The sequence below is a fragment of the Brassica rapa genome, chromosome A02 (assembly GCF_000309985.2).
Source record: "Brassica rapa cultivar Chiifu-401-42 chromosome A02, CAAS_Brap_v3.01, whole genome shotgun sequence".
Lineage (NCBI taxonomy): Eukaryota > Viridiplantae > Streptophyta > Magnoliopsida > Brassicales > Brassicaceae > Brassica > Brassica rapa.
The window spans coordinates 21451072-21469430 of NC_024796.2; the positions used below are offsets into that span (position 1 = coordinate 21451072).

Sequence of the window (18359 nt, forward strand, 5' to 3'; positions counted from 1 at the left end):
GAGAAAACATGTTTTTGGCGGGAACACATTTTTACGGTTTTCGCAGAAAAACAAGATTTTTCGGTTTTGGCGGGAAAATAGAAATTTTCGGTTTTGGCGAGAAAACACATTTTTTGGTTTTGGCGGAAAAACACGTTTTTGCAATTTTGGCGGGAAAACACATTTTGCGATTTTGGCGGGAAAACACGTTTTTTGTGTTTTGGCGGAAAAATGTATTTTGGGGTGTTGGCATGAAAACATGTTTTTTGGTTTTTGTGGGAAACACGTTTTTGCAATTTTGACGGGAAAACATTTTTTTGCAATTTTAGCGGAAAAATGTGTTTTGGGGTTTTGGCGTGAAAAAGTAGTTTTTAGCACGGGAAAAAGTGTTTTTGTAGTTTTGTCAGTTTTCATTTGTGACAAAAATGATATTATGTTTAGGTTTGTAATTTGTGAATTACATTAGAGGTATAATAGACATTATACCATTTTGAATTAACCATCTCCATTCAAATGATCCAAATTGGTTCAGCTGAATGGACTTTAAAATTAAGCCTAAATTTTCAAAAGTCATCCGGATGATCCATCTGAATGAGTTGCACTTTTAGTGCCTAAACAAACAAAACTCTCATCTTCATCGAGATGGTCCATCCAGATGGAGAAACAAACAGGCCCCATATTTCTGAACTGTTTTTCTACTGTGCAATAAGTTTTACATCAATAAGGTAGATTGGAAACTTCCTTCAATATACTATGGTGAGCAATTTGATACATTTTCTGTAAAGTAGTCTTTTGAAATATTTCTTGATATATATATTTGGAAAATCATTGTGCTTCTCATTTTTTTTTTTTGTCATCAACTATACAGACTCATATCGACTCTGTAAACCAAACCGGGTGATCTGCATCCATGTGAACACCAAAAGACGATTGGTTTCTAGCACTGCGTGCTAGACTATCCGCCTTTGAGTTTCGCGTCTGTGGTACATAGATTAGCTCTGATCGGGTAAAGCACTCTTTCAGGATCTTTCATGTGTTCGCAACTATCCATCTATACTTAAGAACAATCAATTTATATTGTATTTGTAAGAAAAAATATTCCCATGCGAAGCATGGGGTTAATACTAGTAATGTATATTTTAAAAGTATCATGCATTTTATTTAAATCAGTCTATTTCTCAAATTATTACAAAATAATTTAATCTTTTTTATGTTCCCTTTTATATTTTTCAAATAACATATATGATAAAGAAAATATTTATAAAACATAAAAAAAAATATAGTTTTTATACATAATGTGATCTAATAAAAAGGAAGTTTAGAAGAATAATTTTGATATTAAAGTAAAGAATTAATCTTCTCTTTTAGAATGTATCAGTTATGTTTTTATGCAATTTTGTATTTATCATCACTTTATTTTATAATTATAAGTCAGTTTCTTATGTGTCATGCTCACGTTAACTCTCATGGTGGTTGATTACGATGATACCCTTAATAAATCAAATATATCTAATTATCATTATTCAATATTTATTTTATGTTATTTTCCTTTTTATATTTAGATTTTTCTTAAATAATAATTAATATATAATAGTTAATATATAATAATTATAAGTCAGTTTTCTTTTTATTCAAAATGAGTAACTAGACCAATCCAATTTGTATATAAAGTAAAATATTAAATAAAAAATAATATCATTTATAATAATACTTTTATACATATAAATTATAGAACGACTCCACATATTACTAAATAGATATGAAATTCTCAAATAATATTATAAATATATTAACCAATTATTACAACTAAATATCATTGTTATATTTATTTATGTAACTTTGAATAGATCAACATTTTAGTTTACTTTTACTATCTGATTCTCAAAACAACATATACTAAATTATACATAATCTTACTAAAAATATATATACAAATCTAAGACAATAATCAATCTACATGAAAATAACAAAAGTAATCAAAATTTTAATTTGTGTAACAAAAATATCTTAGTTGAATATAAAAAGTAAATGTTACTCATGTGTTTCAAGAGTTGTAAGAACTCATTAGTATGGAGAATTGAAGAGTGAGTGATGTTGCTTACTCTCTTTGCTAACAGTTTCTTCGTGTTGTCTAAGTCGAATAACTAAGGCGTGGGTGATTTTATCATATTCTTCCTCGCTAATCACCAGATTTGGAGGTGCTTCTCCTTTATCTGTTGTTACATTAGTAATGTTTGTTACGGATCTGAAGTAGAAAAGGAAGATGAAATGAGAATATCATGCGGTAAGTATGTACCTGCAGTTGCAGAAGCTGGCTCAGCTGCACCATTGTGTTGCTCTTCATCTCGATTACCAGTATTTTCGATATCATCTGTGTTGTCAATGTTGTCACCGTTGGCATCTTGATACTCAGAGAGGTCAACATCACCTGACTCAACACTGGATAAGAGAAGCAAACATGATTGTTTATGGTTATAATATTGGAACAAAATAAGAGAAACTTAGGAGAGGTTTGAAAGTTACCTAATGACAGAAGTCTTCAATAGTGTGACAGCCAAAAGAACATGACTTGGTTTTACCTAGATCAGAAAAAAAAAAGTTGGCCTCCAGCTGCCTAACTGTCATCCTATACGTGACTCTTGTGCCAGGGGTTGTATCGCCACTACGTAAATCAACATAAGAATCGACCAGTAGCTTCCTTGCTTCTGGGCTTAGCTTCAGTAATACAGAAGAAGGAAGATACCAAAAAGATTTTTAGCATCCCCAACAAAAGATCCTTTAGCAACTAAAACCGTTTTTTGAGTTAGTTTACAACCTTTGGCTTTAAGGTTTTTGCATATGCAATGTAGCGCTTGAGTTGTACGGTAGTGAATTCAGGAAAAAGCGCTGCTTCATGCTTCTGGTGAACTCGCACGATATGATGGGCAATGTGGTAATCCGTCACCTCATCAGGGCCGTCAGTCATAACGTACACAAGATCAAACCTCGAGAGAATGGCAGGTGGAAGGTTAAAGTTGTACTGAATATAGACCACAATTAGATATAGAAAACGATCTTAAACAAAGATCGTAGAAACACACAGGAAGACCCACATTCTACTATTATTCATCAATGCAAAAAATTACCTCAATGCAGAATTCAACCCAACAGCAGAAGAGGACTTCCCAGATGTGTAGACAGATCTTGGCACTATGCCTGCTGTATACCTGAAAACAACAAATAAACACACACTGAAGGGTTTAGAATTAGATTTCAGAAAGACAAAAAACAAAAAAAAAAAGAAGCAAACCACAGTCACTGTTAATATTCAATGGGAATCAGTACTTTAGGAATTGGGATTTGGCACAGCTGGGATCCCCAACTATACAAACATTAATGTCTCCTCTAAGGTTGATGCCTTCATGAGTGGTTTTGTGTACACCGCCTACGAGCATAAGTAGAATTGCACGCTTGATGTCTTGATGACAAAAAACGGTTGGCGCCATGCTTCCAACTAACTTATTGAAGTAATCAGGAGTGTTCTGAATTTCATCTAGCTCTTCTCTCTACCAAGTTTTAACAAGTACCAATTTCATTAGTTGTATATATATATTAAGTATATAAGAGGTCCCCTGGAAGATAAGCTCACCGTGAACTGCTGCTGATCATCTTCGTTGGAATCGTTTTGGCGGTTCCTCATGTCAGTGTTCCTGCTACCATCAGCAATCTGAAAAGAAAAGTAAACATTGAGATTGGTTCGACACCTCAGTTTGACAAACCTGCACTGAGTTTGCGATAAAGGCAAGCCGGTACGACAAATCTCTAACTGCCAGAGCCTTGAAACCTTTGACTCCTTCGTGTCCAGCGGTGGAGCTTTTCTGCTGCGATGAGTCTCGACGGCATTCTGCTCTCTCCTCAGGTGATGCCAGTGCCGATATGTCAGGCCGTAAAACAATTACCGTTCCCGTAAATATAACACTGCGAGGACAAAACCCAAAGAAGAAGAACTCAGGATGAATCCAACTCTTGATGGGAAAAATAACTTAAGATGAAAAATGACGTGTCACCGGCTCTGGCCTGTTCAACAATCTCATGGCGAAGAATGACATCCAAATAGCGTGGTAAGGAACCAGCAGGTATCTCTTTAGAAGTCTCCTGCATTCTAACTCTCTGCCAATCCGCAAACTTGCTCTCTTGTCTAAGCAGTGCCCATCTTGATCTGTTCAGACAAGTTGGGCTCACACAGATCGTAGGCTGCATCAAAACCATAAATCATAAAACAAATAGATAAAGTTATAACAAGCTAAACACACATCCACAGCGTGTTCAAAAGATCAAATATCAAAGCAGTGTAGCACCTGTGTGTACTTAAACTGTTGCTCGACGTTCTTGATGTACTCCCGCCAAATCTATAGCGTCCATTGGGCCTACATGTTGGGCCTAGTTATATTATGAGTTTTAATCGAGTTTTGTTTTAATTCATTTTTCTTTTTCAGAAAGAACTAAATAAAAAAAACGGAGTAGCGAACGTTGGACGGTTTGAATCGTCTTCTTCATTTTAAATCGAGAGATGAAGAATCGCGGAGTTTTTTTTTTGTAGATTACATAAGAGGAGAAAAATGGTAGCGGCTGCGACTCAGATAATTCAGTTGCCGTTACAGTATTGTGGTTCTTCCGGCCAACGGAGTTATTATTGCGCGGTGTTTGTTTTAGACGTAGTGGAAGTGGAAGAATGGGAGGTTGGCAAGTGTGCTGACGCACGTTGGAGCAAGAAGAGAAGGAAAAACAAAACTGAGAAGTTGAAGGAGAAGTAGATCCTGACGGGTTTGTAATCCCCATCTTCAGAACTTTTTTTTAATTTTTATTTTGTAAAATTGTAGATAGTGTTCTGGAAACTTGGTTTGTCTTACAATTTGCTTACATAAACAGCTTTTCTTAGGTATTGGAGCTACTCAGAAGGAACAGAGATATGATGATGATGTTCAATGAGGTAAAGCCTATCTCAATCAGTCTTTTATGTACTGGTTTTGTTTATAGTACCAATGCTTGGGATGGGATGTTAATGAGTCTGAGTTTTCAAATCATAGGTTAAGTTGACCATCATGATCCAGGATGCAAGCGAACTGGAAAAAAAAAAGAGGCTGCTTGGAATAGAAGATGCAGATGGCCCCTAGTAGGGAAGACTTGGCTGAAGCCTTGGAGCAGGTTAACTTTGCTCTGTCTTCACTTAAGATGCAATTAGTATTCTTGTCTTTTAAATCTTGACTCTACCTTCCCTTTAAGTGAAACATCTACCTCGAAATAATAATAGCTAATTACAGCAGTTACTTGGAAGCCTTGGTTAACCAACCTTTCTTGAGTTCCATTTGTGAGACAACCAGTCTGTTTGTTTAAATGTTACATCTACGCTTTGTATTATGCAAAAACTGTTTCAAGGTGTCACTTCACAAAATCAAAATAAAGTAGTTTGCTTTGTTACTAGGGGTAAGTAATCAAGTGAAAATTTGGTGGAGGAAATAGTTTACTCTTGGAATAAGTATGAAGTTCCTTAAAAATGTATTGCTGTCTTCTCACAGGTAGATGAAGGAAAAATCCCTAAAGATAGTCTCACTCTCCAGATGCTCTATGAGGAAATGATCCGTTGGCCAAATTTAGAGGTGCTTCTTCTTTAAGTCCTAGAATTGCGCCTGAGTGAATTCAAATCTATGATGAAACAACTGCCATAAGGTTATCAAGCTGTCACAAATCATCTAGCTTAATTTTCATGAGACATCCGCGGAAAGTATATTGATACAAAACATTTCATACCTTAGTTTCATTGATGGTGCTGATTCCTACATTTTGATGGAAGAGTATCCCTTATGTTTGTGTAACTCTGCTGACTGCTAATATAAATTTAGTAAATTAGCTGAGCATAATTACTCTGTTTCAAAGCCTTTATCCTAACCCCTATATTATTTCCTATATATCTGATAAGGTTGAGGTTTCAAAGAAGCAGCCAAGAGACTCAAACGTAGAGTGGGACTCGGCTGCTGCAATTGAAGAAGCTGACGTCGATGATGATGACACTGGAGTAGCCAGCAAAGCCATGGTTTGTTCCCAAATCTCTCTCATCGCTTTGGTTTATTCAAAACCTTTGGATCTGATCAGTTTTCTCTTGCCTCTGTTCTTAATCTGTTGCAGGGTTATGGAGCCTTGTACTTAGTCTCGTCATTTCCAGTTATCATCGGTATCTCGGTTGTGTTAATCCTGTTTTACAATTCCCTTCAGTAGATTCAAAATCATTTAGATTTTACATGCACCACCATCACCAGTGAACCATCATCAATGTTTTGTGACTTAAGATTATGAATTGAATTTCAATTATTTAATCACATTCTTCCTCAATCAACGCCTTGTGGTATGCACAAACTCGGGTAAATACTCCAAATCTTTTGGTACTATTATTATTAAGTGTTGTTCGTGCGAACATATCTTATCTCGATCAGATCGTGTCTCAATCTTGGGCATGGTCCCATGTAAATAATGTTATAAAACTTAAACTTAGGTATCTTTTTATGTTTTATTGTAATAAAGTCAATAACCTTTTGGCTGAGAGTAATACGCAGGTAAAAAAGAAAAGCTGGACGTGCAAATCATGACTTAGCCACCATTAGCCACCAAACGTGCAGTCCATGCTTACTCTCTCTCTCTCTATAAGTAGCCACCATCTCGTTAGCCTTAAGACTTAGCCATTTGTCGTATCTCTTCTTACTAGTTGACAATTTCAGACCAAAAAAACAAAAAGACAATGGCTGCTGCAGTTCTCATGCCAACGATTAGCTTCAGAGACGAGAGCACTCATGAGGAAATGAAGAAGAAGATTCTAGTCGAGCAAGCGAGTATAATGCAATCCGAGAGGGAGATATCGATGGACCCTAAATCAATTAGGTCATTCTCTTTCTCGGGTTCGCTTAAAAGGAACGATAGCTTCGACATGGTTCTCTTACCGGCCATGTCACCTCCTAGAGACTTAGATGCGCCTATGCCTCTTCCGTTGCAGCCAGTGAGCGGTAACCTCCCAAACTCGACCACTAATTCTCCTAAACAACGTTCTGGTCTGATGCGTGCGCTAAAAGGTAAGGAACAAGATTCGTCTTGGTCGGCGTCATTCAGGAGAAGCAAATCTTATGGATCTACGAGCAAGAGACAGTCTCTTAAAAACTCTTTCTTCGTTAAGACCGAGTCGAACAAGAGCACCAGCTATAACAACACTTTAGAAGACGGATTCAAATGCAACGCTCTGTGTTTATACCTCCCCGGTTTTGGTAAAGGAAAACCGGTTAGGTCATCAAGGAAAGATGATTCTTCTTCCTTCACCCGAACCACTACCACCACCACGTCATCATCTTCTTCCGTTACATTTTCAAGAACGGTCTCCGTCAGAGAATCCACCACAACCACTATCTCGGTTCGAGTTTCAATGGAGAAGTTCGACTGTAGCTCCTACGCTTCGGAATCCGGAGGAGAAGAAGGTCGAGATCACTCCTTTAACTTGCCGTCCGAGCTAATCAAAAGCGGTTCCGATGAAAACGACCATGATGATCCAGTTTCAGCGGCTTTCGTGTTCGACAAGGAACCTATTGAGAAAGAGATCAAAGGAGTTTTAAAGATGTCTGGTTCGAAAAACAGTAGATCGATGGACTCTTCGGTTCGTCAGGTTCGATTCTCCACGTCCCCGGCGATCTCACCACGGTTATTAGAAGCCACCAAGAATTTCAATACTTTCTTGGAAGCTCAGGCCGTTTGAGTGATGATGGTGTGTTGACTACAATTAATATATGTAGTATAAGAAGTCTTGTTATAATATTTTACTTCGGTTGTAATTTCCGAAGTATGTATCAACTAGGTGCGGACATAATAATTTTACAAAATTTAAACATACATTATTTATTTAAAAATCACCACTTTTTCAATAATAATATTATATTGTTTCCAGCTATATTTTAGGAAAATCTCCAAAAAATCTTCATCGATGTTAATCTTATCACCAAATTTTATATTGTCACATTTAAGTATATCTTTCATCGATGTTAATCTTATCACCAAATCTTCATATAATATTTTTTGTCTAAACATTTTTATACTAAAAACTGATAAAATTATTGTTGGTAACTACAATTATATTACCTTGATAAATATATAAAGATATATATATATATATATATATATATATATATATGTATGTATGTATATATATCAGCTTTTATTTATTTTGGACAATAAAAGGTTAATTAATATTTTTTGGATAATGATAATATATAACTAAATTTTCTTTTATTTGATTATTATTTATGCAATTTTACCTTTTGTTTTTGGGTGATTTTATTATTGTATATGAATATATAACTATATATATTATGAATTAATATAATTATCTAATTATTATACATATAAATAAAGATAATTATTCATTAAATGTAGAATGACTCTAATTACTCTAGTTTTTAATGTGATAGTTCAGATCAAAAATATCAATTTGAAACTAATAATATCACAATTTTATATTAGAGTAATTTTGTTTAATTAACTAACTAATACAATCTGTAAATTCTTCAAAACAAAATAATAAACAAATAAGAAAAACCAAGTTGAAAAATAACAAAAGTACGTAGAATATAGAACTTCTATGAGAAAATATTAGACAAACCAATGCCCGAAGTCAATAAATTCATATAACAAAATAGTGATGCTACAAACTAAAAGAAACTCAAGTAAAAAAACATAAGAGAATTCAATTATATTTATCTAGACAATAGAATCCTTCTTCTATCTATCTCCATAGCCAGTGAAAAAAAAAACAGGATATAAGATTCAATATGAACAAAACCAGAAAGAATCACATAATCAAAACAATATACATAAGATATCTGAAGCAATAGGAAGTCACTCAATATGAAATAAACTAAACTAAAATCTAAGAGATAAGAGATGAATAGGTTTTATATAATATTACCTTGTGAACAAAAAGATAACAATTGGTTAAATATATATTATAATCTAGCAACATTATATAACTATTTATTAAGTAAAACTATTAATCAAAAACTATGGAGAACATGACAAATAAGCAAAATCACTTCATAAATAATAGTATAGATATTGTTTTCCAACTCGAAGAAAACAATATTGATGATACATTTTAATATTCTTGTTATGGTAGACTTGCCTAGTTTTGATCAAGTTCTCGATTGTTTGTGTTTGAGTTTGAGTTTATTTTTAGTGTATATATTTAGAAAAAAAATTAACCTTTGATGTTGGTCAAATTTCTGTGTTATCTAGAATGAAAGGAAATACACTGCAAAAAGTATCTAACAAAAATTAAAAAGTTATAACCTTATAACAGAAGAAAATATTATACGAAACAGATGAATAAACCAAGGAAAACAGATTTAACATAATTCACCAATAGTTACATCTATAGACAAAGAGAAAAATTTCATTAGTGAATGTTAGAAAGTGTTTTAATTTTGCTATTACAGAATTACATAGAATTACGTTAATATAAAATATATACTTCCTCCATTTTGTTTTAAAATTGAATTTAGAGGATTTAACTAAAACTTAAAAAGTTAAAATAAGAGAAAAAAGTCATAAAAACCTTCAACTTTCAAATTAAAATATAAAACAACCTTGAACTCATGTTTAAACCAAAAAAACACTCCAATTTTCAAATATTGGTCATTTTAACTCTTATTTTTTGTTGACTATGGGCCTGACTGGTTCAAACGCAGCGGTTGCGGTTGCGATTGCAGGAGTTTGTGGATACGGGCGGTTGTGGTTTCTAGCGGTTTTAAGAGATTTGTACGACTGGTACTGCGGTTAAAAATTGGTGCGTTTGTGGATGACTTATGACTGGTTAACTACCAAATGCGGTAACAGTCAAATAATAAATTAACAATATTTACATTTAATATAATTATAAAAATATCAAAAATTATAAAACTATAATAAATATAAAATTTATATTTAGAAAGTTATAATTTTAATTTTTGAAAATTTATTGAAATTGCTTTTATTATAAAATTTTATAATATTAATTAAAATATAATAGATATATTTTAATATTTTCATAATTTCAATTTTATTTTTGTATTAAATATTTTTATTTTTGTATATATATTGTTTTAAAAAAATAAAAAAAATCTACCCTCCCGCAACCGCAAACGCTAGCTGGAGCCAGCTTTTGAATTTATGAGATTCGGAGCGGTTTGAAGCGGTTTAAAACGATTTGAGTGATTGTTGCAAACCACCGACAACCGCTACCAACCGTAAAAGCTGTGTTTGCGGGTGGTAGCGAGAAAACCAGTCGCCTATGTCATTTTAGAAACCTGGAAAATCAACTGTAAAACCCATAAATGTCTGTTAACTCCTAAACTACATCATTTCAAAAACTGATTACATATTAATGAAATGATGCTGTTTTACATCTATAAACATTTAAATCATCTCATTTTTTGCGAAACCTAAATTTTCTAATTCTCTAATTTCTCAATCTTCTAATCTCTAAAACTCAGAGCCATTGATAAAGCAAGGATGGCTAAGACGATGGAGTTATTTCGGGTTTGTCGTAGTGAGAGATCTTAAGCGAAAAGTGTTAGGGAAGCTATGACTGAACAACAGAATCAAGTTCGTGAATAAGGTGATAATGAAGATGATAGTGAGACTAATGGGAATGGTAATGAGGTTGAGAATAAATGTATTGGTGTCGAAGAAGAATTTTTAAGTATTATTCAAGACGACCTCGTTTAACAAGTTAACAGACGTTTACGGTTTAATAGTTGACTTTCCAAGTTTCTAAAATGGCCGAGTCAACACAAAATGAGAGTTAAAATGGTCAACATTTAAAAGTTGGAGTATTTTAGCTCCAACACGAGTTGAAGGTATTTTTGGATTTAATTTGAATGTTCGGGGTTTTATTGTCAGTTTTCTCTTTAGAATAAAGTCTATTTTGTTTTTCTTCATAGTTAAAGTATCGTCAACATATTCCAAGATTACTTCATCACTAAATAGTCAAATGTTACTAATCCCAATTTATTTGAGTCTTCAGCCATTTAACACCATCACAGAAATATATAAATGCTCAATTAATCTTTCAGTCAACTTTATATGCTGATTTGAGAACATACAAACAAGATTTGTGATAAAATGTTTTTTAAAAAATTTAACATGGAGCCAAAACAAAAGGTTCAAAAATTACGTTGGAGCCAAACTTAAAAAAAATTATGTTTATATATTGATAGAAAAATAATCAAATGAATCACAAATTCATTCATGAGTTCTTACTTTGATCTAGATCTTCCATTTATAGTTAATGAAAGTGAGTATTTTTTTACTTGAACCAAACTCTAACAGATGAAGAAGTTGACGTATTCTGCAAGGAAGATGACGATATGATGATGGAAGAAGCATGACGGTCATATATTTTATTTTGGAAAGAGCCCAATCACTTGGTTTTCTCAGAAGCAAGATACAGTGTCTCTATCATTCTGTGAAGCTGAGTTCATGGCAGGAACTTAAGCGGCAAGACAAGCTATTTAGCTTAAGGACTTGTTGTACGAGGTTATTGGTGTTCCTTTTGCAAAGACTGTCATCCAGATAGACAATCGATCCGCAATTGCTCTTAGAACCTGGTGTTTACCTACATACCAGATTTCATTTTATAAGGGCGTGTGTTGAGAAAGCTCTTTTGGAGGTCGAGCATGTACCTGGCAATGAACAAAAAGCAGACATCTAATGAAGGTTCCTGCATGGATCAAATACAATGAGATGCGCAAACTGATTGGTTTCCACAATATAGACAAAAGAGATTTCAAGACAATATAGCCTCTGTCAAAAGGATCTGGCCAGGCTGTAGAGCATCTGATCAAGGAGGGCATCTGATCTGTCACAGAAAATTGGTATCAAAACCTAAGGTTACGTGGTCTTTGGTTTCAGGAAATATTGTCAGAATAAACAGGAAATTTAAGTCTCACATCGGATGTTAGACCAAAGAAAATCTATATATATATATGGTCCAACTATAATTTATATGAGGCATTTTGGAAAGCAATCGGCCCAATCACAAATCTATGAGGGCATATGCCAAAAGCATACAATATCAAACTATATGAGGAGTTAAACATTAGTGACATATATCTAGCTTGGCATATGGTTCATCAGAACACTTTTTGTTAAAACACACAAAAACCATTTTTTTGGTTATAAGAAGCATAAAGTAGTTTATGAACTTATAGATATGTTAGATCAACTGGAAAGAACCTCTTGACATTGTGTCAAAAGTCCTTTGTTCAAGTGATTTTTGAGATGAAACTTATATTCATGTTGTAATTTGGGCTTTAAAAGTTATGGTTTTTAGTCCCAAACTTCACGATATTAAAAATGTGATTTTGAACTAACATACCCGAAGATGGAATAATGTTTCTTCGACGAAGGGAAACAAAAAAAACCCACATACGAATGTGTATTCCATATAGAATAGAAACAATAAATTAAAAATATGATAAATTAATAAGTTTTCCGGCCTCAAATGAGACCGCTGCAAAGTAAGACATAATTTGATGATTAATTTTTAAAAACCTTTAGATGAATACATGGTCTTGTTAGACCTATAAATTAATAGTTGTTATATACAATAGTTGTATAAGGTTTATATAAACATAAAGAAAAGATGGTATTCATTGTTTTTATTTTAAAATGAAAATCATCTTCTTTTTTTTTGTATTTCAGTATTCTGGTATTGTTTTATCAAAATACACATAACTCATGTATATTTGTCACTTCTAATCTAATAAAAGAGACAAAAACCAAATCTACAAAATTTAATGAGTATAACATCACAAAATCAAATTTTCTTATTTTAAAAATTGAAAAATAAAATATTTTAGCAATATTTATCTACAAATATTTTCTTCAAATTGAATAGTTCTATGTAATAAATTATCATAATCATAATATTATTAGTTTGTACAATTTTACTGTTACTAATGGTATACTATTAGTGAAAACTCCTTGGTACAATGGTTTGACTAAGAGTTCATTAATGCTTCTATATCAGAATGTCTGGGTTTCGAATCCATAGAAGACGAAATTATGCAGATTAATAGAAAAATGCTTAAAAGAGATCTGTAGCATGACGTATAGAGTACCGTCAAATGTTGATCCTATAGGGCGGCTCAGATATGTAGTCTGGCGCAACGAGTACAGTCAAACGTGAATCCTTTGTTATATTTTTCATAGTAATAACATAACTATCTATCGTTAAAAAGCGGTATACTATAATTCTAACAGATAAATGATAACATATCTTATTAAAAATAATGACATGGATCTTATGTAATTATGATATGGTTTAACATAAGGGAAAATTTGAAAAAATGGACACTTTGAACTTTTGTTTGTACTTTTAGAACTTCTGGTATTTTTGGCAATTCTGGACATGTTTTACTCTTTTTATGGGAAAATAGTAAATTGAATTTTAAAAAATGAAAACTATTTGAAAATAAGTATGAAAATATATATGTTTAATTTTTTTTGTTTAAAGTGGAATCATATTTTATTTATCTTCTAGCTAAAGTTAGAATACTCATTTTGGTTATCTACGTAGTCTATAAATCAGATACTAAGTTTAAAACATAGATCTATCGAGGATATATAACGTAAACTAACATTTCTTGTATATTCTAACAAGTCTAGAATTTGTTACGTTATAATCAAGAAAGATGTCTTCCGTCTACCTATAGCTTGATAACGACATATCGTCACAACTCAACGATATACATTGGCTATATTACGTGCCATAACATGTTATGCCTTTTACGTTATATAACACCTATAGGAAGAATATGTTTCCCACATACTCTACTGTGTTCTGCGTAGGTAGAATATATATTCTAGGCAAATCCGTAAAATGGAAACTTTCATATTCGGTTAAAGATGTTTCCTAAATCTAAACTAAAGCTTCCCTAAATCTCTCAAAGAATATTTTCTCTCACGTTTTTCTCCTCCTCCCACTCCCATGATCTTTTTATCTTCGTTCTTTGTGTTTCTCTCTTCTTCATCCACATAATCATCTCTTCTCTCTATCAATACAACATGGTTCTAATCTATGTTAAATCTGGTGAATGGATGCCTAGTTTCAGTGAAGAGTGGAGTTTCGTGGTAGGCAAAGAAAGGCGTGGTCAAATGGTAACATTAGAAACTACTACTCCATTGGAGAAGTTCAAGATGATGGTGTGTGAGGATTATGGGATGAACCATAATGTTGTTAATGTCGAATTCAGTTATTATCACCAATGATCGGCAAGCATCTAATTTGGTGGGCTATGCAAAGAGGGATTCGACTACTACCTTGTGTGTCACGTTCTCTGGTTCTGGTGTAAATCAAAAGGAACGAGTCAATATCGATTTAAATAAAGAGCCGTGTGATTCAAGTAATGTTGAGGATGAAGAAGTTCCTGAGATAAATCGAGCAGAGTTTGTGAAGCCGTCAAAGGAGTCTGGTTAAACACCGACGAAGAACAAGGCTTCTCTCCGTTGAACCCTAAATCGCCAAGGAAGAGCAACTACTCTACGGCGGAGAAGACAATGAGAAAAAAGAAATTAGGGTTTCGTGATGGCTGCATCTCCCTTTTTGTCTATTTTAATTTTTTGTTATTTTTTTTACTTTTTAATATTTTAACATTAAAAATCAATTACGAAAATTATAATTTATAATTATAATTCAACTTAATTGATAAATTAACGGTAGTGTGGTATTTACAGGAATTAAAATCCTATTTTCCTAAAACATCTTCTACAAATCATATTGTGACAAACCAAGTTCAAAGTGTCTCTTTTTCCAATTTTCCTTTAATATAATTAGGACATAAAGTATGGTAGTTTAACATAACATGTCTTATAATAGAAATTCAAATAAAAAACAATAAATATATGGTAGTTACTATAATTAAAAAATTATAAGAAAAATAACTTAAATCTTAGAAAAAATTTATTATAAACTTACACATTAAAAAAATTAATAAACAATAAATAAAAATATTCATTTATTTTATTAGTATTTTATATATTTTAATGTTTTAAGTGAGAAATATCAATATTTTCTAATATTATAATAAGATATTATGTCACTAGCATATTTTTTTTTATAAATAATATAATATTATTTTTCAAAATTTAAGCCATGATGTTAAAATTATTGTAACATGATCATTATTATAGATATTTACATTTTGACAAGTTATTTAGACATTTTAATAATCTTTATATCGTATCAAAAATAAATATTTATATTTTTGTGGATGGTAAAATAAGTAAATCTATATTTAAGTTTATTACTCAAGATAAGGATAAACCTAATAAAGTTTTAAAATTTATTGAATTATATTTAAAATTTAATTGTAGTAGAATAAACAGAATAATTTAATTGATTGATTAGCATTTGATTCATTAAGTTTAATAAATACTAGATTTTGATCCGCGCTTCGAAAGCGCGGATTTTTCTTTGGATTGTAAACAAAGATTATGAATTAAAATTTTAAAATTGTTATGCATTATTATGTTACAAAATTTATATTATATCGAATAATAAATTTATTTAAAATTGTATAATTTATAAATTAGTTTATTTATGATTTTATGTATATACTCTTATGTAATTCTCCCTCTTAGATATGAACATTTTACCAGATCCGTGAAAGAAATATTGATGCTGTTTGCGTTGAGATCTAGGGCAAAGTACATATTCAATTTTTTTTGGACCCGCAAGTTTTCTTTGAGTCAATATCCTAACCGAGACCCAACCTAATACCCAAGTACCTGAATTTTTTGTGTATATTAGGTATATTCGAGTATTTTAGATATGTTTTTGGTATTGCGAATACTTTTTAAGTTTTGCGTTCAGGTTTTTGATTTTAGTTTCGGGTTTTGAGTAAAATTGTAATAAGAAAATATATAGGGCATTCGGAAATTTTTTTGGGTATTTTTCGGTTCCTCGGGTCAGATTTCATGTAAAATTTTGGATCTTTCGGTATTTTAATATTTTGGATATTTTTTTGGGTTTTTGGGTATGTGTTTCAGTATTTTTTTGGGTTTTCAGGTACTTCGAGTACATGTTACGTACCTAAAAATTACATGTATTTTATAAGTATTTGAATAATAGATTCGAACCGATCAGGACCTGAAAAGAACCAATCCAAACCTAAACCAAAAAATTAAATACCTAGTTATGTCTAAATATTTAGGACCCAAAATGAATCCGACCTGCTGACTGAGATTAGACCTACACTCTCTAATTGTATTTTTTTTTCTGACCTCACACTCTCTGATTGTATGCATTTTATAAGAGTTACATTTTTTGAGTTGATTATTTTTTAAATGTACTTGAAATATTTTTGGCTAATTTAATAGTATAAATTTGTAAGGTTTTTAATAGTTTTAAAACTTATTTTAAATAACAAATTTTATGATAAATACTTTGTATAAAAGATAATTTAAAGTAAAATATATAATTTTTAACAGATGGTTTACTTTATTAAATTTGATTTTGTATATTTGGAAATATATAATGTATGATGACATGGTATAGTATGATGTATGATATATGTTAATTTTTAAATGAGTTATGAAATCTGTTAAAGTTGATAAAGTTATTGAATTTAAATAGCATATATGCGGTATATTATTTTTTTGTTTAAAATATTTTGTAACAATGTTGCTATATCTTGTTTTTAAAATAGGATAAAAGTATAAGAATATTTAATTTTTGATTTGTTTCAAATTTAGATACGAAGTAAGATATATTCTTAGCAAATAAATAAATTAGCTTTTTCATAATTTAAAACAGAAGTATAGAAAGGATGGTGTGTATTCTTACATAGTTGGTGGATCAAACGATTTATATAATTTAATTATATTGGGTGAAATGAGTCATTTATTAATTATGAGACTAATGAGACATGTTTAGAGAATAATATAATAAAGTATATGTGGTATATTATTTTTGTGAAGCAAATGGTAAGGTCATATAATAAAGAAGAAATATCATATAACTTTGTATAACTTGTCTTGTAAAAAATAATATGTCTAATAAATAAATGTAAATTATTATTAATGTTTGTTAGAGAAATTTTTGGTTACTTATTGTTAATTAAATATTATAGTAAGACCAAAAATATTGTTAGTTAAAGAAAGGGTCCAAACAACCTTTTTAAGTAGATTTATTAAAACTCCTTCCCTTTTAATAGTATTGATCTATATAAATTAAATCTTTTTAACTAAAACCAACAAAAAGATTTTTATTTAATTTTATTCCTAAAAAGAAATAAAAAATATATAAAAATTATTATTTCAACATATGAAAATTAATTTATTAAATTTAACTAATTTAAATGCAAAGAAATTAGTAAATTAAAATAAACAAACATTAAAAATTATTACTTTATATTTTTAATAAATATATATATTTAATAAATATATATATTTAAAAAGAAAATATATTTTAAGAGTTATTATTTCTGCACTTGACGGAGGAAACCATCTAGTAATTGATTAAAATGATTAATGATGAAATAAGTAGTTCATTATCTTTATGGATATTAAATAGAAAATACGTAATTATGTGTCATCATGATTCTCTATGACAAGATATTTCTTTACAAGAAAGCCATAATGCAATTTGCATTTTTTTTATCATCGTTAAGAATTTGTCAATATGTCTTTACTCGTATTATAATTAGGGTTCCAACTGTCATGGCAAAATTAATTTTTCGCTGTTTTGGTCATGTTTGTTTTATTCTTTGTACAGTATTAGGGGTGGACGTTCGGGTTCGGGTTCGGATCGGGTATTTCAGATTTTTAGGTATTTCAGTATAGAAATATAGAATCCGTGTGGGTATTTCTGTACTTTGGGTCAGATTCGGATATTTTTAGTTCGGGTTCGGTTATTCTGAATCGGGTTCGGATATTTAGATTTTGAAAAAAAAAATCATTTCTCAAATTTCTTGTATTTAAAAATAAAATTTTCACTTATTTTTTTATTTTTAATAGATTGAATGATTAATAGATTTGGACGTAACATTTTGAAACTAAAAAGACATTACTTTGGTTGTTGTTTTTAAAATTTGGATGTAACTTTTTGCCAATTTTTGAAATAAAAAGTTTGACATGCATTTTAAGTGAGTAACAAATCATTTTCTCCGTAATTTTATGTATATCATATGAACTTAAAGTATGTGTAGTATCAATATAAATATTTTATATAAAATAAGAGATGCAAACTATAAATATATGGTTAATTATACATATATATATATGTTCGGTTATCTTTGGATATCCATTCGGGTTCGCTCCGTGCCTCTCTAGAC

General features: G+C 31.0%; 1 protein-coding gene and 2 pseudogenes across 1 annotated transcript; 2 read left to right on the plus strand and 1 right to left on the minus strand.

Annotated features, from left to right (window-relative positions):
• Positions 1-794: 794 nt before the first annotated feature.
• On the minus strand, positions 795-4380 carry LOC103848477 (annotated as a pseudogene).
• A 197-nt stretch (positions 4381-4577) lies between these two features.
• LOC103848458 lies at positions 4578-6341 on the plus strand (annotated as a pseudogene).
• Positions 6342-6594: 253 nt separating this feature from the next.
• On the plus strand, positions 6595-9032 carry LOC103848457. Its single transcript, XM_009125358.3, has one exon. The coding sequence runs from the start codon at positions 6749-6751 to the stop codon at positions 7745-7747; it is 999 nt and encodes a 332-aa protein (XP_009123606.1). The 5' UTR covers positions 6595-6748; the 3' UTR covers positions 7748-9032.
• Positions 9033-18359: the final 9327 nt, after the last annotated feature.

What these genes read in the sequence shown, in the direction of transcription:
- LOC103848457 (XM_009125358.3), top strand. Translation starts at nt 6,749, where the DNA reads ATGGCTGCTGCAGTTCTCATGCCAACGATTAGCTTCAGAGACGAGAGC.